At 41.7% G+C, this 22,820-nt stretch overlaps 1 protein-coding gene across 2 annotated transcripts in view; it reads right to left on the bottom strand.

Moving 5' to 3' along the window:
• Nucleotides 1-1,934: 1,934 nt before the first annotated feature.
• Nucleotides 1,935-22,820, bottom strand: part of LOC117513740 (pituitary tumor-transforming gene 1 protein-interacting protein) — an 82,394-nt gene continuing 61,508 nt past the window's right edge. For both annotated transcript variants that reach the window (XM_034173971.1, XM_034173972.1), the window contains exon 7: nt 1,935-2,383. In XM_034173971.1, the coding sequence (XP_034029862.1) occupies nt 2,334-2,383 (50 nt within the window). In that variant the 3' untranslated portion in view covers nt 1,935-2,333. The remainder of the gene's footprint in view (nt 2,384-22,820) is intronic.

Raw genomic sequence — 22,820 nt, 5'->3', positions numbered from 1 at the left:
ACCTCCACCTCCAATCACACGCTCGTGCAGCTCCTGTTTAACCACTTATCTGGTTTGGGGTGTGAGGCGAAGCCGTCGCAGTCCACACCAAACGCCAATACCGCAGATAAGAACGCCGTCACAGGAAAACAGCTGCAAATGAGAAGTTCAGACTATTACTCAATGTTTTGTTCAGCAGAAAAAAATTTCTCGGCGAGGAGGTGGAGTTGCAGTCCGGCCTTTATGGAGATGGTGATAGTTGACTGAGTGACAGCTGGTGCTGATGAAGAGTGACAGCTGTCACTCCCAGTGGCTCCGGCGCCCTCTCCTGCTTGAAGCCCGCACTCCAAGCAGGGCACCATCTGGTGGTGGTGGGCCAGTAGTACCTCCTCTTCAGCGGCCCACACAACAAAAGTGAGATTACAAAGAAAATGTTATTAACTCTTCTCAGAACCAAGCAGCACAATGGTGAAATACCTCCATTACACTTGATTACAAACTATTGCCAAACCTGCAACCCCCACCCCCAAAAAAATCCATCTTCAAATGATGTGAGAGCTGAGACTTGGAATAAAATGTTTGTGGGTAGAGCTGAATGGAGCCATTTTCCACATGGTGAGATCAGGTGTTCTAAATGTTCTCCAATGGGTGATATTTTTTATATTTAAATTGTATGTGGACTCAGATCATCACCTGTATTTCAGGGGCTCTTCCAGTGACCAATATGTTAGATGTTAGAAGACAAAAAGGCAGACCCTTGCACTGAGCATACCCCGCCGGTCATTTTTACCACAGCATTCAAGTGGCAGCTCTTACACCCGGCTACTCCACTCTTGATGTCTCAGGTTAACATGTTTCCTGCTTGGTGTGAACACTGGAGGACAAGTTGTGCCGATCCTGCATGAGGACGTCTGGAGATGACCACAATTTGAGTCACGCCGAGCAAAAATTTAAGGTATGTTCAAAACCAGTGAGTTCAACAGATCTTTCCCAACCACCATTGCTGGAGGACATGAATGCAACTGATACTCAAAAGTCCTTCCTCTTCGTATAAATTTGTGAAATCGGGTTCTAAAAGTGAACTATTGGTGATCATACCCCTCTGGTAATCCATGATGAAGAAGTCAATCAGGTCAGCTTTTACAGGTATCTAGGCATTTACTTAGATAACCAGTTCAGCTGGGAAACGCATGTTAATAACTTATGCTCTCGTTTACAGCAGAGGTTATATTTTCTGCGCAGACTTAGGGCGTTTGGGGTTGAGCAGAAAATCTTGTTTTTGTTTTATCAGGCTGTTTTGGAAAGCATTATCCGGTATGGGATGTCATCTTGGTACGGTAATCTCTCTGTCCAGTTAAAATCTAGGCTTGCTTGTCTTGTGAAGACTGCTATGAAAGTAGTAGGGAGGATGGGAAACTCTTCCCTGCAGTCCATGTATGAACAGTCTGTTCTCAAAGGAGTGCAGCGAGCTTTGTCAGATCCTTCCCACATCCTCTATCCTGAGTATGAACTACCGTCTGGTAGGCGATACAGAGTCCCTCAATGCAAATTGAATCGCTTTAAAAACTCATTTGTGCCCACATCAATTAGAGTCTTAAATATGGTTCCTGGGATAGGTAGTAGGATTGTGCGTTAATGACATGGTGGCATTGTTATTTTAGTGTTATTTATTCACTGTTAGTATTTTCCTTAACCATATGTGGGAGATGGCTGTGCAATAGGGGTATGTGTTTTTAGAGATATGTGCAATATGCATGAATTATTATGGGAGACCGCTGTGCAATACGGGCATGTGTAATTTGGATATATGTATTAGGGATGTGCAATATGTATGACTGATGTGTGTATTAAGTTATGTAATTTGTATGAGTTATGTAATTATGTCATGGCAGTTTGACTTTTTACTTGTGCAGCTCTTGGAGTCTAAGACAAATTTCCCGGAAGGGACAATAAAGTGTATCGTATCGTAACTTTATTCATGCCACCATACACATCAACGGTACAATGATCAGCTTGTATGTTGTAGAATAATACTCAATACTAATGTACAAAGTGTAAAATCTGTGAAACTACAGTTAAAAAAAAAATCATCAGGTTATTTCACAAAAGAAATCAGCATTTTAAAAACAAGCTTCAGCATTTGCAGGACACAGCAATGGAAAACAGAATAAATTCAGACACTCTTCAATCAGGATTCTTATTGTTCCAAAAAATGTGAAATTAAACATTTGCCTGAATTTGATCAGTGTGGATCAATGTATTTCTGTTTTGTGTTGCATCAGAAAAAGGCATGACTCCAAGCTAAAACAGAAGACGGGTGAGCAGCTGGACAGACAGTCCCAGGGACGGCGCCGTTACTCATTTTCAAACTTGCTGTAAGGATGGTCCGAGTCGCTCATCAGACCTGCAGGGAGGACAAACATGTCAGAGAGTGCACCGTAAATCTGCCCTTCTGTTCAAGGAAGTCTGACATTTTTCAACGTGGGCTTTTTAGAGGTTTTGGTGGTGGGGGTGCAACTACTGACTTGTTGTTTAACAGATGGATTATTTTCTCAATTAAGTGATTAGATGTTAGGCCTATAAACTGTCAGATAATTGAGAAAAATGTTGATCTTTTTCCAGATGACACCATCACATGTCTTGATTTGTCTGGATTTTGGGGGGGACTCAAAAATAATTAATCAATCATAAACATAGTTATTGATTAACTTAATGGTTAATCATTGCAGCTCTATTTGGGATTCATCATTTCACTTGGGACAATTTTTTTTTAAATTTTATTTTATTTTACTGGCGCATTATTGGATGTGGCACTAAGAAACAGTTTCGTAAGACCCAGCACATCCTTGACCGTCCACATGGAATCATTGAGTGATTACAGCGAGAGGAGGGTGGTGAGGCTAAGGCCAGGCTAATCCATAGTCTTTATATTAAAAAAATTATATGCACTTAGTGAGGTGAACACGCACACAATCAGCTCCAGATGGTATCCACGCAAAGGACACCTCTAATATCATTTTCACCTGTTCAGTGGTGACAAAAGTGGTTTGCTCTGAGGGTTTCTGAACATTAATTAGCCGGTTAGCCCACAGCGGTATTAGCATTCTAAATAAACAATGCACTGATTCAACAGACCGTTGTTACATACTGAGTGCACATGCGCAGTGGTGTGTAAACGTAACAGAATTAAGTATGAACTTTCAACTCTATTGCCGGCACAGAGGGACCAAACATTTAATGCATATTCATCCAAAACATGTCCAAGGAGCAGCTCTCAGTGCTGGTGTCGCTAACTGATAGGTCCCTCTGTCTGACCGGTCCCCTTGCCTTCACTGCGCATGTGTCATTTCGGAGCGTCAGCAGCGATTCACCAATTATTGCTTAAGAGTATTACTTTGTCATCTGATGGTTAGTAATGACATTATTCCCCTTGATCGCTGCGGGTGTAGAGAGCCAGACTCAGAGAGTCGCACTCTGATCACAACCCACCCCCGTCTTTTATGACGAAATAATGCTGAATTTATGTGGAAATGATTGTTCTTCAAAAACTTTAGCTATCGGTCACTGGTGACTGGAGTGCAGTTTTAAGCAGAAACGAGGCGATATTTGGTGATTTGCTACTGATGCTACGAAATGATGCAAGTGCAGTGAAGGCAGGGGGACCTTCACTGCGACAGGCTAAGGTCCCCCCGCCCTCTACAGTATGTATAGTTGATGGGTTGGGTTGGACTGGTCACGTCAGCACAATGTTCAGCCTCTTAAATTTTTTATTTTTTTTTGGTACGGTGGATCATCAAGTAGATTTATCATCTTCACGAGCAGAAAGCTGAATGACAGAACACTGATCACCAATAAATGGAGCAGTGTGAAGCAAATAAAACCTTTTTCAGCTTTTAAAGTACAACCTCAATTCCAGTGAAGTTGGGACGTGTAAAATGTAAATAAAAACAGAATACAATGATTTGCAAATCCTCTTCAACCTATGTTCAATTGAATACACCACAAAGACAAGATATTTAATGTTCAAACTGATAAACTTTATTGTTTTTGTGCAAATATTTGGTCATTTTGAAATGGATGCCTGCAACACGTTTCAAAAAAGCTTGGATAGTGGTATGTTTACCACTGTGTTACATCACCTTTCCTTCTAACAACACTCAATAAGCGTTTGGGAACTGAGGACACTAATTGTTGAAGCTTTGTAGGTGAAATTCTTTCTCATTCTTGCTTGATGTACGACTTCAGTTGGTCAACAGTCCAGGGTCTCCATTGTCGTATTTTGCGCTTCATAATGCACCACATATTTTCAATGGGCAACAGGTCTGGACTGCAGGCAGGCCAGTCTTGTACCTGCACTCTTTTACTACGAAGCCACACTGTTGTAACATGTGCAGAATGTGTCTTAGCATTCATCGTCTTGCTGAAATAAGCAGAGACATCCCTGAAAAAGACGTTGTTTGGATGGCAGCATGTGTTGCTCCAAAACCTGGATGTACCTTACAGCATTGATGGTTCCATCACAGATGTGTAAGTTGCCCATGCCATGGGCAATAACACACCCCCATACCATCACAGATGCTGGCTTTTGAACTTTGCGCTGGTAAAAATCTGGATGGTCTTTTTCCTCTTTTGTCTGGAGGACACGACGTCCATGATTTCCAAAAACAATTTGAAATGTGGACTCATCAGAACACAGCACACTTTTCCACTTTGCGTCTGTCCATTTCAAATGAGCTCGGGCCCAGAGAAGGTGGTGGCATTTCTGGATGTTGTTGATGTATGGCTTTCACTTTGCAAGGTAGAACTTTATCTTGCACTTGTAGATGTAGCGACGAACTGTATTAACTGGCAATGGTTTTCTGAAGTGTTACTGAGCCCACGCGGTAAGATCCTTTACACAATAATGCAGTGCCGCCCGAGGGATGGAAGGTCACGGGCATTCAATGTTGGTTTTCGGCCTTGCTGCTTACGTGTAGAATGTTCTCCAGATTCTCTGAATTTTCTGATTATATTATGGACTGTAGATGATGGAATACCTAAATTCCTTGCAACTGAACATTGAGAAACATTGTTCTTAAACTGCTGGACTATTTTTTCATGCAGTTGTTCACAAAGTGGTGATTCTCATATTTGCTTCTGAATGGCTGAGACTTTTGGGGATGCTCCTTTTATACCCAATCACGAGTGTCCTCAGCTCCCAAACACTTATTGAGTGTTGTGAGAAGGAAAGGTGATGTAACACAGTGGTAAACATACCACTATCCCAACTTTTTTGAAACGTGTTGCAGGCATCCTTTTCAAAAAGAGCAAATATTTGCACAAAAACAATAAAGTTTTCAGTTTGAACATTAAATATCTTGTCTTTGTGGTGTATTCAGCTGAATATAGATTGAAGAGGATTTGCAAATCATTGTATTATTATTTTTTTTACATTTTACACAACATCCCAACTTCATTGGAATTGGGGTTGTAACTGATTTTTTTTTTTTTTTCCTTTTTGTCAGTGGAGTGACAAAGCAGCAGCAGGATGGAAAATGCACCTGGACCACCGTATTACACTGAGGTAATTATTCAGAAACACTGTATTTATCCACAAACAGTTTCTACAATAAGGAATTAAAGTATTTCCAAAACAAGGTGGTCTTATCTGGACAGCAGTGTGTCTATTATGATGGATCCAGATGAAAGGAGGCAATAATTCAGATTAAAGGACTTTATTTACTCTGTGTGTGCAGGTCGGCTTCACATAAGGCAAACGTCTGTTTTGTGAATTAAAAAGAAAGAAAATACAGGCTCTAACGGCTTTATTCCTGTTTGTGGGGATTTGTTTCGGATGGACAAAAACATTAAAACGTTTGTTGAGTTCGAGTTGGGTTTGGACAGGACTATGAGGCTCGATCCAAACTTTTAATGCCCTCCAGATCTCCAGATTTCCTGCTTTCCTCCCAAACACAATTGTGCTATCAACTGTGCAAAGCAGGTTTCAATTGAGACATTAAATATAGATTCACACAAGCTGTTTTTATTGTTGCAATATTGATTGATGACAAAAATGTGCGCACAGTGTGTACAGGATTCCCGCTGACAGCGGAAATGTTCTCCATTAAATATTGTCTTTTTGTTCAGATTGTCACATCTGGGACACATTTAAGGGAATTTGCCCACACTTTCTTTGGGCAAGTTACAAAGATGTCTTAATTGGACAGCAGTGTGTCTATGATGATTGATCCAGATGAAAGGAGGCTAAAAAAAAAGAAAAGAAAAAAAGTTGATCATATCTTATTTTAGGAAAATTTATCGCAGTGTTCTCCATGAATTCAGTTATGTTCATGTATTTACACGGAGCCTGCGGGTCCACATTAAAAGGCGCTGCTCCCAACGCTGCTCTACATGAGTGACTACGCATGAGCTAAACAATGTACAGTAGTGTTCAGAATAATAGCAGTGCTATGTGACTGAAAAGATTAATCCAGGTTTTGAGTATATTTCTTATTGTTACATGGGAAACAAGGTACCAGTAGATTCAGTAGATTCTCACAAATCCAACAAGATCAAGCATGCATGATATGCACACTCTTAAGGCTATGAAATTGGGCTATTAGTAAAAAAAAAAAAGTAGTAAAGGGGGTGTTCACAATAATAGTAGCATCTGCTGTTGACGCTACAAACTCAAAACTATTATGTTCAAACTGCTTTTTTAGCAATCCTGTGAATCACTAAACTACTATTTAGTTGTATAACCACAGTTTTTCATGATTTCTGCACATCTGCGAAGCATTCATTTTGTTTGTTTGGAACCAAGATTTTGCTGGATTACAAGTGTGCTTGGGGTCATTGTCTTGTTGAAATACCCATTTCAAGGGCATGACCTCTTCAGCATAAGGCAACATGACCCCTTCAAGTATTTGACATATCCAAACTGATCCATGATACCTGGTATGCGATATATAGGCCCAACACCATAGTAGGAGAAACATGCCCATATCATGATGCTTGCACCACCATGCTTCACTGTCTTCACTGTGAACTGTGGCATAAATTCAGAGTTTGGGGGTCGTCTCACAAACTGTCTGCGGCCCTTGGACCCAAAAAGAACAATTTTACTCTCAACAGTCCACAAAATATTCCTCCATTTCTCTTTAGGCCAGTTGATGTGTTCTTTGACAAATTGTAACCTCTTCTGCACGTCTTTTATTTAACAGAGGGACTTTGCTGGGGATTCTTGCAAATAAATTAGCTTCACACATGCATCTTCTAACTGTCACAGCACTTACAGGTAACTCCAGACTGTCTTTGATCATCCTGGAGCTGATCAATGGGTGAGCCTTTGTCATTCTGGTTATTCTTCTATCCATTTTGATGGTTGTTTTCCGTTTTCTTCCACGCGTCTCTGGTTTTTTGTCCATTTTAAAGCATTGGAGATCATTGGAGATGAACAGCCTATAATTTTTTGCACCTGCGTGTAAGTTTTCCCCTCTCCAATCAACTTTTTAATCAAATTACACTGTTCTTCTGAACAATGTCTTGAATGTCCCATTTTCCTCAGGCTTTCAAAGAGAAAAGCATGTTCAACAGGTGCTGGCTTCACCCTTAAATAGAGGACACCTGATTCACACCTGTTTGCTCCACAAAATTGACGAACTCAATGACCGAATGCCAAACTACTATTATTGTGAACACCCCTTCTACTTTTTTTTTTTTTTTTTTTTTACTAATAGCCCAATTTCATAGCCTTAAGAGTGTGCATATCATGAATGCTTGGTCTTGTTGGATTTGTGAGAATCTACTGAATCTACTGGTACCTTGTTTCCCATGTAACAATAAGAAATATACTCAAAACCTGGATTAATCTTTTTAGTCACATAGCACTACTATTATTCTGAACACTACTGTAACAACAATCTATTCATTTTTGTCTGGAGAAAACCGTGGCCAACAAATGTTCAACTTGTCTTTAATTTTGGCCCCATGTCCTTCATCATCACACTACAGCTGTCCATGAAGGAGAACTGACACCACACACCTTTATCATTGTGTATTACAGCTTTTGTGTTACAATAATCTGTTTAAATATCATTTACATTATGAAGTGATTCTTCTCTTATCTGATAAACGTGGACTTTACGTGAAACTAAATGACATAACCTTTAGTTTCAGTGAGACTTTATGTGTGCTTTGATCACCACATCACCATTTCTTTGTCAATATCCAAACTGTGGCATATGACAGCAGAGCAGAAACATGGATGCAAAGATAATTAGAAAAAATATATTGTTTATAGTGACAAACACCTTGAGGACATAAGTGAGCAGAGTGACTTGATCATCTGAAATGTACTCTGTGCACATCCTCACTGTGATGCCATCAAGTCAAACAACAAACCACAATCACTGATTTGCTTTTCATGAACATCAAAAGGACACAGGAGCAACGAATAAGGCAGAACATGGTGCTGGCACAGTGCGATCCCACAGCTGTGCACTGTGGCACAGCAGCGTGCACAGACCGCTCCATCCATACACAATAATGTGCTGTAGACTGCAAGAAAACACAGAATGGATATGAATGTGTGCACGGAGATGGAGCTCTCTGAAAGGAGCAGGATGCCACATTTCAATCTGCTGCCTACAACTTGATCAACAGTTGTTTAATTATGATCCTGAGGTTCTTTTGGACCTTTAGAACAAAGGTTCAGTCCTTCCTGGATGCTAATTTGGGCCTCCTTCCTCAGTGATTTAATGTCTCCATGGCCCAAAGAGTCATATTTTTCTGCATAATAGATTGTAACATTTCCTGAACATTTCCAGATGATTCTTAAAGAAGGAACTTGATTAGTGGAGATCCAAAGTTAAGTCCCCCCCCCCCCCCCCGCTCTGAAACAGAAAAAAGAACATCTTCAATTATGGACATACAGTTGTGTTCAAAATAACAGCAATGTGTTTAAAAAAGTGAGTACAGCTCAAAATCCTTATAATTGCTTTTATTTCCACACACGCAAATGAATGACGAACACGGCACATTCTATTCCAAATCAAAACATGAAGAAAAACTAATTTGCTATTACTTTACAAAAGGCGAAGAAAAAGGAATACGAGGTCTTTTAGAAAAGTATCCGACCTTTTTATTTTTTGCAAAAACTATATGGACTTGAATCATGTGTGATTGCATCAGCCAAGCTTGAACCTTCGTGCGCATGCGTGAGTTTTTTCACACCTGTCGGTTGCGTCATTCGCCTGTGAGCACGCTTTGAGTGAGCACTGGTCCTCCCCCCTCGTCGGATTTTCATTGTGAGGAAAATGTCTGAATGGCTGGAGCAGCGCTACATCAAATTTTTCCAGAAACTGTGAGAGACAGCCAGGTGGACACCATTCGGAAAATTCAGGTGGCTTTCAGGGACGATTTTATGGGCATCACACAGATTAAGGAATGTTAGAGCCGGTTTAAAGATGGCGCACAATGGCGGAGGGCGCCGCGCTCCGATAGACAGGCTAAAACGACCAGATCATTTCCAAACTGAATGCTGTGTTGATCCGGGACGACATCTGACTACCAGAGAAATGGCAGAAAAGGTGGACATAGCACTTTTCCGGCACATTCCACTGTTAAAGGAGATTTTGTCATGAAAACAGGAGCGGAGGAATTCGCCACGGAGCCTCTAATGGCGCGGAACGAAAGCACCTCCGTGTTGGTCTCACAGGACATGTGACATGCCCAGATCTTCGACAAATTCTCAGATACTCACTCGACTGAAAAGCCACCCAAAGCCGTCTGAGTCTTCTGAATGGTGGAAGAGCTGGGCATGTCCCGTGAGACTTCCAACACGGAGGTGCTTTTTTGTTCTGCGCCATTACGCGGCTCTGTCCTGACGCGCGAATTCTGCCGCACGTCTTTCATTACAAAATCTCCTGTAACAATGTAATGTGCCGAAAAAGTGCTATGTCCACCTCTCTTGCCATTTCTCTGGTAGTCAGACGATGTCCCGGATCAACACAGCCTTCACTTTGGAAATGATCTGGTCGTTTCAGCCTGTTGATGGCCGCTCGAAGCGCGGCACGCCCTCAGCTGCTGTGGGCCGTCTTTAATCCGGTTGTAATGCTCCTTAATGTGTGATGCCCATAAGATCTTCACCGAAAGCCATCTGAATTTTCCGACTGATTTCCACCTGGCTGTCTCTCACAGTTTCTGAAAAAAGTTTGATGTAGCAAAGCGGCAGTCTCTTGGCCATTTTCCTGACAATGAAAATCTGCCGAGGGGGCTGTACCACTCCTCCCACAAAGGGTGCTCACAGGCGAATGACGCAACCGACAGGGATGAAAAAACTCACGCATGCGCACGAAGGTTCAAGCTTGACTGATGCAATCACATGTGATTCAAATCCATATGGTTTTTGCAAAAAATAAAAAGGTCGGATAGTTTTCTAACAGACCTCGTACTCCACCATGCTTCATTATCTTCAGTGTACTGTGGCTTGAATTCAGTTTTTGGGGGTCGTCTGACAAACTGTCTACAGTATGACCCCCAGACCCAAAAAGAACAATCTTGCTTTTATCAGTCCACAAAATGTTGCACCATTTCTCTTTAACCCCTTTATGCTCAGATTTTTTTTTTTTTTTTTTAATAAGTGGAAAATGTTGCCTTCGTACCTTTGAGATTTTTTTACTGTGAGTAGAAAATGACAGTGATACACTTCAGAAACAATTGTTGCCAGCGGGGGAAAACAGGTTAAGCCAGTTAATGTGACCTTTGAAGAAAAAAACGTGATGAAGAGGTTGCAATTTGACAAAGGGACTTTTGGCTTCTTACCCATAGATTGGCTTCACATCTTCTAATTGATACAGGACTCAAGTGATAACTTATTTGATCACCCTGGAGCTGATCATTGGCGGAGTCTTTGCCATTTGGGCAATTCTTCGATCCATTTGAATGGTGGTTTTCCATTTTCCTCCACATCTTTCTGGTTTTATTGCCAATTTAAAGCATTTGAGATCATTTTAGCTGAGCAGCCTATCAGTTTCTGCACTTCTGTATTTGTTTTCCCCTCTCCAAACAACTTTTTAATCAAAGTACGCTGTTCTGGAATGACCCATTTTACTCAGATTTTGAGAGAAATGCAAGACAACCAGCATGAACAATATTTGCTCCCTTTGTCCTTAAATAAGGCCCACCTGTTTGACACCTGTTTTTTTCAATGAGCACTGCAGTGTTCCAAATTCATTTGCGTGTACAGAAACATTTTCAGCTTTACTCACACATACTGCTATTAATTTGAACACAACTGTACACAGTCAAAGGTCCCTCAGTTAATTATACCTGTTAGGAATTTAGAAGCTTTAAAAACAAATTTTCTGTTGTGGTTTTAAAAAGGCATTGGTGTTTGTAAATCAGTGACCCAATGAAAATCTGATATGGAATAAAAACTAAAATACAAATCTAAGTAATATTTTCTTTCAATAACTTTTTGTGGAAATAAAGCAGACACTGAATTAAAACATAAACTGATAAAATGAAAAAAAAAAGTGTCACTGGAAAACTTTAGACTGAACATGTTTAGCTAAGGTCTATGTAAATATATGGCTCATTGACCAACTGCAGTTGTCAAGGGATGCTCAGATGTGAAGAATTAAACTGGTAATCTGATCTTATTGCCTGCCCCCGACCCCATCTCCTCATGTTTTGGTAAACGGAACCTAACTGTATGTAGCCCATTCCAAACTGTTCTCTAAGATCCAGGATATGTTTGGATTATACAGGAGAGATGACTGTGCTGTGAAAACACCCCCAGCTCATGATCAAATTCCATATTCAATTTCTGCAGAAAATAATACCAATTCTCATTTTTCTGGACAAGTGCATGGCTCCCTGCAAGGCTCCTATCAGTGAAGCTGATCCACAGCAACATCCACTTCTTACACATGAGCCTTGTACATAAGTATTTGAGCAGTGAATTTTTGTAATATTGTGGACAATATTACATCACACTAGGCAGCTCTTTAAGAATTGTTTTTCCAAATTCGGAACATTTCCACATTAAGCAAAATGGTGGCCTTTAATGAGCTAGAGGGGGTTGTACATGCATTTGTTTCCTCGTAACTTGATTATTGTTACAGTCTCTTTACATACCTCAATAAGAAAGAGCTGGCCTGCCTGCAGGTAGTGTAAAACTCTGCTGCACAACGTCTTACCCGCACCCACAGGAGAATGCATATTATTCCTATTCTCAAGCCTCTACATTGGCTCCCTGTTTTTTACAGGATAAATTACAAAATCCTCGTGCTGACCTTTAGAGATTTACACGGGCAGGCACCGGAATACTTTAAGGATCTGATCCAGTTTTATGTTTCCAGCAGGAGCTTGAGGTCTTCCAATCAGAACCTACTGATGGTTCCCCGTACTTGTTTTAAAACTCGAGGGGACAGATCCTTTAAAACTGTGGCACTTTGCCTCTGGAATGAGCTTCCCTGTTGTCTTCGCTCTCTGGATTCTGTGTCTGCTTTTAGACAGCAACTAAAGACACATTTTTTTCAAACTGGGTTTTTAGTTTCAATTACCTGACTGTTTTTATATTTGTATGTGTTGTTTTTATTGTCTGTTTATATCATGTGAAGAAATTTGTGACCTTGGTCTGAGAAAAGTGTGATATATATATATTATACACACACACACACACACACGAGGTCTGTCCATAAAGTATAGGTCCTTTTTATTTTTTTTCAAAAACTATATGGATTTCATTCATATGTTTTTGCGTCAGACATGCTTGAACCCTCGTGTGCATGCGTGAGTTTTTCCACGCCTGTCGGTGACGTCATTTGCCTGTGAGCACTCCTTGTGGGAGGAGTCGTCCAGCCCCTCGTCGGAATTCCTTTGTCTGAGAAGTTGCTGAGAGACTGGCGCTTTGTTTGATCAAAATTTTTTCTAAACCTGTGAGACACATCAAAGTGGACACGGTTCGAAAAATTAAGCTGGTTTTCAGTGAAAATTTTAACGGCTGATGAGAGATTTTGAGGATATACTGTCGCTTTAAGGACTTCCCACGGTGCGAGACGTCGTGCAGCGCTCTCAGGCGCTGTCGTCAGCCTGTTTCAAGCTGAAAACCTCCACATTTCAGGCTCTATTGATCCAGGACGTCGTGAGAGAACAGAGAAGTTTCAGAAGAAGTCAGTTTCAGCATTTTATCCGGATATTCCACTGTTAAAGGAGATTTTTTTAATGAAAGACGTGCAGGCGGATTGCAGCGTCGGCTCGCAGCCGCTGCGACGCTCCGCCACAGGAAAAACACCTCCGTTGGAAGCCTTAAGGACAAGTTGGAACATGTCCAGCTGTTAAACAATTTCTCATATACTCACTCCACTGAAAGCCATCAAAAGCCGCCTGGATTTTACAAATGGTTATCAACACGGAGGTGTTTTTCCTGTGCCGCCGCACCGCGCCGGCTGCGTCCCGACGCGCGGACCCGTCCACACGTCTTTCATAAAAAAAATCTCCTTTAACAGTGGAATATCCGGATAAAATGCTGAAACCGACTTCTTCTGAAACTTCAAAACCTCAAAATCTCTCATCAGCCGTTAAAATTTTCACCGAAAACCAGCTTAATATTTTGACCCATGTCCACTTCGATGTGCCTCACAGGTTTAGAAAAAATTTTGATCAAACAAAGCGCCAGTCTCTCAGCAACTTCTCAGACAAAGGAATTCCGACAAGGGGCTGGACGACTCCTCCCACAAGGAGTGCTCACAGGCGAATGACGTCACCGACAGGCGTGGAAAAACTCACGCATGCGCACGAGGGTTCAAGCATGTCTGACGTAAAAACATATTAATGAAATCCATATAGTTTTTGAAAAAAATAAAAAGGACCTATACTTTATGGACAGACCTCGTATATACACACAGTGAGGAAAATAAGTATTTGAACACCCTGCGATTTTGCAAGTTCTCCCACTTAGAAATCATGGAGGGGTCTGAAATTTTCATCTTAGGTGCATGTCCACTGTGAGAGCCATAATCTAAAAAAAAAAGTCCGGAAATCACAATGTATGATTTTTTAAAATAATTTATTTGTATGTTACTGCTGCAAAAAAGTATTTGAACACTTGTGAAAATCAATGTTAATATTTGGTACTGTTAAGGATTTTGTATATATGTTATCACTGTTAAACATTTGTACATTTGTCTTCTTTCTCATGAGAACGGTGTTGTGCTGTTTTGCACTTCACCCTGAGAATGTACGTGTTATTCAACCTTGTTTTAGCTTTGTCTTCTTTCTCATGAGAACGGTGTTGTGCTGTTTTGCACCTGTCTTAATGCAATCCTGAGAATTCAATTTTGTTTTAGCACTCTGGGGTCAATCTGAGCTGGGAATGAAGGGCTGGATGTACTTATTATTATAATATAACTTTGTTTTCGCAGCCTCTAACGACTGGGAGTAAGAGAACGTTTTGACTATTGTGATGTGGTGTTTAGTGTGAAGGAGTGTGAAAGACAGGACACTTCAGGCAGATGCAGAACAGCTGATACCTGCAACAGACGAACGAGATGTGCTGACCTGAAAGTGTTCTTCCTTACAGCTGCACTTATTGACGTATGCGTTTATGTTATGGGAAGAAACTTGTCTTGCGTCATCACCCCCACCCTTAGGACAAGTTTCTTGTTTATGTGATGAGGGCGTCTCTTAATAAAAAGAGCGGAAAAGCAGGCCAGACTTTAGTGTAGCCTTAGTGTACAGCCTGGCCGCACTCCGCGCGTAAAATTTGACTTTCTGTCTCACTGGTGTTTCTTGACTCTGTTTGTCTTGTTAAAGGTTTTAAAAATGTTTGGAGGAGAAAATACCCAACATTGACTGGGGGCTCGTCCGGGAGCTCAACAACACCGGAGGTGTCCGGCGGAGGTCGTCAAGTCCAGACGTAAATCCTTGGCCAAGGTCCGATCGATCGATTGATCGTGTCTGCAATTGTCGACCATCGTTGGCATCGTCTGGTTGACGAGATTTTCCCGAAGAAGACAGACAGGAAGTCGAGTCAGTGAGTAAAATTTCTTTGTAAACAGTACTGAGTGAGTGGTGATCAGATCACATAAAACAGTTAAATTCCGCAAGCGATGATACAGAATCGTCTGTTAATGCAAAGCAGTTAAACTCTGTAAGGAGGGTGCGGACTCCTCTGTTTTAATACGCGTACCGGTAGGGGATAAAAGTGATCACATAAAACAGTTAAACTCCGTAAGCGATGATACAGAATCGTCTGTTAATGAAACACAGTTAAACTCTGTAAGGAGGGCGGACTCCTCTACGGTTGCGAGGGACGCACGTAGTTAAATTCCGGAAGGAGGATACGGACTCCTCTGTTTTAATACGTAAAGGAAATCCCGGGTAGGAATATGTGCACTGTAAAAAAGCGGTTAAATCCGGCAGGGACGGCGGAGTCCCCTAATGCAGGACATTAGTTAAATTTCACGGGAGGGCGAGCTCCCCTGACATAAGAATACGCGTACGATTATTAGGAGTGTTTCTATGTGTAAATAGTGTTTTGCGCAAGTGTAAATAACTGTGTGAAAGTGTAATACTTTGGACAACGTTAGTGACAACCGTGCGTGTGGAAGCAGCAGGCAAGTGATTCCGCTTCCTACGGGGAGGTGAAAGGAATCAACCACACGACGGCAAATTGATTGTCACGTCCAAAGAAAGTGTGAAAACTTCAGATTTAGAACACCCTAGGTGTGCCCCCGTCTGAAGTCCAAATTATAACAAGGGATAAAAAATATAATAAAAATGGGGGGTAAGACGTCTAAAAATAAGGAAAATTTATCAACTGACGACTGGAAATTTATGGAGGCAAAAAATCCAAAAGCAACAAAGAAATTGGAGACCTGGATAAATAAACATGACTTTGACGGACGACTGAACCTGATCAGCATACAAAAGCTGAAGAAGGAGTTAGAACGGGAACATAAAGGTGATGAGAAAAAGATGCAGAAAGTAGGGGCAGATTTAGTGGCATTTTGGGAGGAGGAAGCAGAGAACAGACAGAAAGGAGCAGAGAAGCGACGATTAGAGAAAGCGAGGAAAAAGAAAGCTGTAGGTAAGGCAGAAGAAGATGTGATAATTCAGCACAGAGAGCCAGAACAGCCTCAACAACCACCGCCGGCTGGATCGTCGGTGACAAAGAGACCTTTATCTCCTCTACCAGAGGATGACGATGTACCGCCACCACAGTATGATTTGGCAGTAAAACCTAAGGTAAAAAGAGAAAAACCAGAAAAACCATAAACACGCAGTCAAGCGAAAGTGCCTACAGCCCCTCCCATGGTGGAACATAGTGATCAGGGAGGTGCCTATCCTATGATAGAAGTACCAAATCCTCGTGCAGGAACAGCAGGACAGCTACCAACCATGCTCGTTTATCGGACATGGAATGCTGATGATATCAAAGCAGCAGTCGACATGATACCATCGCCACATGTCGATATCGAGGGCTTTATGCAGGATATAGAAAACATTAGAACATCTTACCACCTTAATGGACCTGAAGTCCAACAGGTGTGGATGAAAGCATGTGGCCCTAAATGGAGTCAGGTACGCGGAGACTGGAATCCTGCAGATCAACAAGGCGTACCACTGACACATGATGATCTAGTCTTGAAAACAAGAGTGGAAGCTATGATTACACGTGCGAAAGGAGTGTTAGGACCAAAGATAAATTATACTGAAATTACCAGGACAACTCAGAAAGAAGGAGAGCCATGGACAGAGTTTAGGTGCAGGTTTGAGAATGTATTTAGGGTCCATAGTGGCATATTGCCAGAAACACCTGTGTATGAACAACAATTGAAAAACGCTCTGATCCAACATTCCAATAAGGATATAAAAGCTTGGATACAGAAACATTGGATTGGATTGCCTACAGGCACATTGGAAGAAACACATACACACTGCTGTCATGCAGAAGAAGTCTTAAAGCAGAAAAAGACAAGAAACAGCGACAAAGGAGTGTATGTAGCACATGGAGATGATGAAATATATTACCAGCAGGGTAACTTAAGACAGCAGAAGCAGTGCAAACGCCCCAAAAAGCCATGGCAAAATAGACAAGGTGGACAGCCACAACGTCAAGGACCATGGCAACCACAACAGCAGCACAGACAGGGAGGGCCACCACGTGGTCCCCTGATTTGTTGGAACTGTGGAAGAGAGGGACATATGTATAGAAATTGTCCGAATCCACCTACTGAGGGAGCAGCAGGGAGAATTCCACAACGGAATAATCCTCCGCAGCCACAGTATCCACAATGACTAGAATCCATAATCCATGATTCCACATCAGATAGACAGTCTGATTGTGATATGGATCTGTGTGCCTTGCTGGGAAATCCGGTACCAAAACCAGAAGTGACTTTGTTGGTAAATGGACGACCAGTGACATTCCTTTGTGATACAGGAGCATGTAGAACCACATGTAATGACAACATACCTGTCCATCAATTAAGCAACGAAATCTTTAGGGTTCGCTCTGCAAATGGACAAACATCAGACGTCCCTATCACCAAACCCATAACGTTGACAGATCCACTTGGCCTGACGTGTACTATGTCAGTGTTGAGCATGCCACAATGTCCAGTTAACCTCCTAGGACGAGACGGATTGACTGCATTGGGCTTGTCCATAATTGTGGAACAAGGGAAATTAGTTGTTGAACGCACAGGAGGCGTTAACATGGTAAGAGAAGAAAGCGCTGACCCCACATTCCACTATTACTATACATTTGACATTTCAGAAGAAGATGCTGCAGGATGGGGTAAAGATGTCGTCTTGCAAGCGACAGCCCTACTAAAAAATCCTGAACAACAGATGTCACCACCTGACCTGCATGTCACAATGTGGCATAAAGATCCTCCAGGTCCGGATGGTGACTATGAAACTAAATTGAAAAATGTTTCACCTGTGAAACTGACAATGACCGATTTGATTCATGATGGCAACTCAACAGCTGTCATAACAGTAACAGGCGCCACTGAAGATGTATCAAAATTGAGATTCACAGGTATGCCATTACATATGTCACTTTGTAAGCCATATTTGACAGAATGGCAAGAATTGGGACTGACAGTCATAACAGCTTTGTCAGCCTCTGATTGGAGTAGAGTTGGCCCACGAACGGAGTTCAGTCCATCAACCAAGTTGTATAAAGTGCCAGTTAATGTCTCATTGGTGCTGACAGCTGGAACACACATTGATGCGTCCACTTCACAATCCTGAGTGTTTCAGTTGAGTCCTGAAGAGGATGCTCTTCTCTCTTCAGTACCGTCAGGATTGTGGACAACAGGTCCTTCAGACGTAGGACTGATTAAAAATGCACAACCTGTAGTTATAAGGCCAAAAACAGAATACAGACCATGTGTAAGACAGTATCCATTGAAACCTGATGCAATTGACGGAATCAGGCCAGTAATAGAGGATTTATTAACAGCAGGAGTAATAGTGCCATGTCCAGATTCACCATGTAACACACCCATATTTCCGGTAAAAAAGGCTCCGCCCTCAGTGGGGTGGAGAATGATTCAAGATCTGCAGGCAGTAAATGCTGCTGTGATTAAAAGAGCACCATGTGTCCCAGATCCACACACCTTGTTAAATTCGCTGAGACCAAATTCTAATAGTTTCTCAGTAATTGACATAAGTAATGCATTTTTCTCTGTGCCAGTACATCCAGATAGTCAATTCTGGTTTGCTTTTACCTTTAAAGGACAACGATATACATTCACCAGATTACCGCAGGGTTACGCAGAGAGCCCAACTATTTATTCTCAAGTCATGTCAGCATGTTTAGCCAATTTCGTTCCACCGGCAGATAGCCAACTGTTAGTGTATGTTGATGACATTTTGATTGCCTCTGACACACGAGAAAACTGCATAACTGACACAGTAGCATTATTATGTTTCTTATTTGACAATGGCCACAGAGTGAGTAGAAACAAAGTTCAGTTGTGTAGGGATAAAGTAAAATATTTAGGACATGAGTTATCAGCCACAGGGCGCACGATCCTGTCTGACAGGAAGGAAGCAATTTTGCACGCTCCAAAACCACAAACCAAAAAGCAGATGATGTCATTTCTTGGATTGACAAATTACTGCAGGGCATGGATTCCTTGCTATGCAGAGTTGACTAGTCCACTTTCTGATTTGATGTACAAAGATGATATTTCAATGTCAACCGTGTTGGAATGGAACAAAGATGCTGAGGAAGCCTTTGTAAAAGTAAAACAAACATTAGTGTCATCCACAGTTTTGGCACTACCAGATTATAGTAAACCATTCATTCAAACAGTTGATTGTAAGAATAAGTTCATGACTAGTGTTTTGGTTCAAGTGTATGGCTCAAAATTGAGGCCAGTTGCCTACTACTCATCTAAATTGGATGCAGTAGCAAGTGCTTTACCACCATGCGTACAGGCTGTTGTTGCAGCCTCTATGGCTGTTCAAAGTAGCAGTAATGTTGTTCTATTCCATCAGCTGACATTGAAAGTTCCACATGCAGTCTCTGCACTTCTGTTGCAGACAAACATGAGCCTTTTGTCCCCAGCAAGACATCTTTCGTGCATGTCCTTGCTATTATCACAGCCACACCTTACGATAGAGCGATGTACAACATTGAATCCCTCCACATTGATACCTTTACCTGAGGATGGTGAGCCGCACAATTGTCTTGATGTAGCAACAGTTTGTACAAAAGCACGCCCAGACCTCCGGGACACACCCATCCCAAACAGTACAATCGTGTATGTGGATGGTTCTTCCACCAAAAATGCTTATGGACAAACGCAATCTGGATATGCTGTCGTCACAAATTCAGAAGTATTAGATTCTGCTTCATTGCCATCGTCATTTTCAGCACAAGCAGCTGAATTAGTTGCTTTAACTGCAGCTTGCTATCTGTTTCAAGGTACGGCCGTATCAATTTATACGGACAGCCAGTACGCTTTCAGCACAGTGCATGTGTTTGCAAAACTGTGGGAGGAGCGTGGAATGGTGACATCGTCTGGAAAGCCAGTGACTCATGCCACTCTCCTAACTGCCCTACTGCAAGCTGTGAAGTTGCCTCAACAAATTGCTATATGCAAATGTGCGGCTCACACCAATGGCTCTGACAGTGTTTCAAAAGGAAATTATTTTGCTGACAGAGCAGCAAAAGAGGCAGCAGCAGCTTCTTCTATTTTTGTTGTACAGGAAACTACTCCAGATTTGCATTTAGGTCATACACTGCTTGCTGACATGCAACAGCAGGCAACAGACAGAGAAAAACAAATGTGGATAGCTAAAGGAGCTACGTATGCAAATGACTTGTACGTATGACCACAAAAGAAACCCATATTGCCAAAAAATATGTTTAAATGGGCAGCTATTATGAGCCATGGCGTGACGCATGTCTCATCAGGGGGTATGATATCGCAATTGCAATCTATTTTTTGTCTTTATGGGTTCGATGCATATGCAAAACAGCATTGTAGAGCATGCATGATATGTGCAAAACACAACTCACAAGGCAATTTGAGACCCCAAAGAGGTAAATTTCCAACACCACAATATCCCTTTCAAGTGATTCATATGGATTATATACAGCTGAGTAAACATGAAGGGAAGGAATTTTGTTTAGTCATGCCTTCTCAAAATGGGTAGAAACATGCAGATTCACTTACAGTGGCTAAAGCATTATGCAAAGACATCATCCCACGATTTGGAATACCAGAAACAGTCTATTCAGATAATGGAGCGCATTTTGTTAATACAATAGTGCAATACGTAGGAGAAGCACTACAGGTTAATCTCAAAAATCATTGTTCTTATCATCCACAAAGCGCCGGATTAGTGGAAAAGATGAATGGAACAGTAAAAAACAGACTTAGAAAGACAATGGAGGAAACAGGCAGACCATGGACGCATTGTGTAGATTTGGTAAAAATGTATATAAACATAACTAGTACCATGGGGTTGACACCGTATGAAACATTGTTTGGCAGAAAATATCGATTGCCATATTATGGACAAATTTGGGATGTACCTGAGGAAGCCAATTTGGCGGATTACATGAGAAAAATGTTAGAAGGACAACGAGGGAGAGATCCAAACACTGATGATCCCATTTCTCCACAGGAGGACCCTAAAGTGGTACCTGGAGACTGGGTGTTGATAAGAAGCATCAAGAGAAAACACTGGCATTCACCTAAATGGGAAGGGCCCTATCAAGTACTACTCACAACACCCACAGCTTTGAAAATTGGGGAAAGAAGTACATGGATTCATTTAACTCACTGTAAGAAAGTCATTTCTGCAGACACAGACAAACAGTAAGAACAGTAGGACAAGACTAGTAATAGTGTGTGAGCTTGGTGTTAAGATCCAGGTTAGACACGAAAGCTAGCAGAAGACATTAAGAAGCCACTGTTCTGAACATAGGTGTGCTGTAGTGTGCAGAAATGGCGAAAGAAAAAAATAAAAAGAACGAGGGTTTCTGGACCCCACGGACAGTCCTTGTTATGCTACTTTTCTTTTTTGAATTGGGATTATTATTAAAAGCCATGAGCACGGGACATGATAATAAGGATCACATCCACAGATTGCAGAGACCAAAAAGAAGTAACGAAGACCCCAGTCCGATAATAAATGCCACAGTACATAGCTGTAATGGGAATAATGCGTACCGATTTGGTGTACAAGCCTGCATTCCTAGAAATACATCTGTGATCATCTCTGTACCATATAGTGGTCTTACCCATGGAATGCCGGATGGTGACAGAGGGACTAATTACGGAAATAGTTTCTCATGGTATATGACCAACGATCAACAAGATAGGAGATGGGAAACGTTGGTAGCCGATGAATGGAGTAGATGGACACCAAGATGGGCACAAACCGAGTGGGCTAAGTACCAGAGTCAAATTCTCAAAATGTATCAAACAGATGATAAGCTGTCTATAGTGGTGAATACCACAGAAAAAGGAACCATATTCCCACCTGATATAGAGGGAGACTGTTGGTTGTTCCTCCTTTGGGTATACAAACAAGGAAAAGATCCGTATTTCCATTTCTTCCTCTGTGAAACAGATAGAGTACAGCAACCAATATTGACCGAATTAAGTACGTCAAAGGGGGTGTCCATACAAGCAAAGGGGGTGCCCATACAAGCAAAGGGGGTGCCCATACAAGCAAAGGGGGTGTCTGTACAAGGCACAAAAGACATGAAGGCAGATGACTGGTTCCTAGTAACTACAGGAATTAGTGGACAAAATAACAATTGGCTTTTAATGGCAGAACAAGCAGGACTAGCAGCAAAGAAGGACTGTGTTGTATGTATGGGACCCAGACCTATATTACAGGTAATACCGGCAGCATTACCCAAAGACTGTCTACTGACTGCTATGACACAGACATACATTGCGGCAAACAACAATTGTTCTAAGTGGGACAAGATTTATCCAGTGACCAAATTGACTAAGATTAAACCTTTATTCTCAAGCAAAGTTGGGCATGCTAACCATACATGTGTACACTTGACAGGGACAAGTAAGACTTTGGGTAGCTTAAACCACACCGCCTGGTGTAAGAATGTGGTCCATAGTACTCCCACATTCAAACCTGTCGGGAGGAGTGACGTATGGTGGTGGTGTGGGGATAACAGAATCTTTGACAGACTGCCACGGAATGTGTCAGGTTATTGTGCATTAATATCATTATTGTTACCAGTTGAAGCCATACCCATGACCCCTGAAGACGTTACGACATATGCAGCCTCTCTTATTCCTGAAGATTGGCAGAAAGGCATAGCCAGACATAGAGTGAAAAGAGATTGGAAA

The sequence above is a fragment of the Thalassophryne amazonica genome, chromosome 7 (assembly GCF_902500255.1).
Source record: "Thalassophryne amazonica chromosome 7, fThaAma1.1, whole genome shotgun sequence".
NCBI classification, from domain to species: domain Eukaryota; kingdom Metazoa; phylum Chordata; class Actinopteri; order Batrachoidiformes; family Batrachoididae; genus Thalassophryne; species Thalassophryne amazonica.
This window is presented reverse-complemented; position numbering and strand designations above follow the sequence as displayed.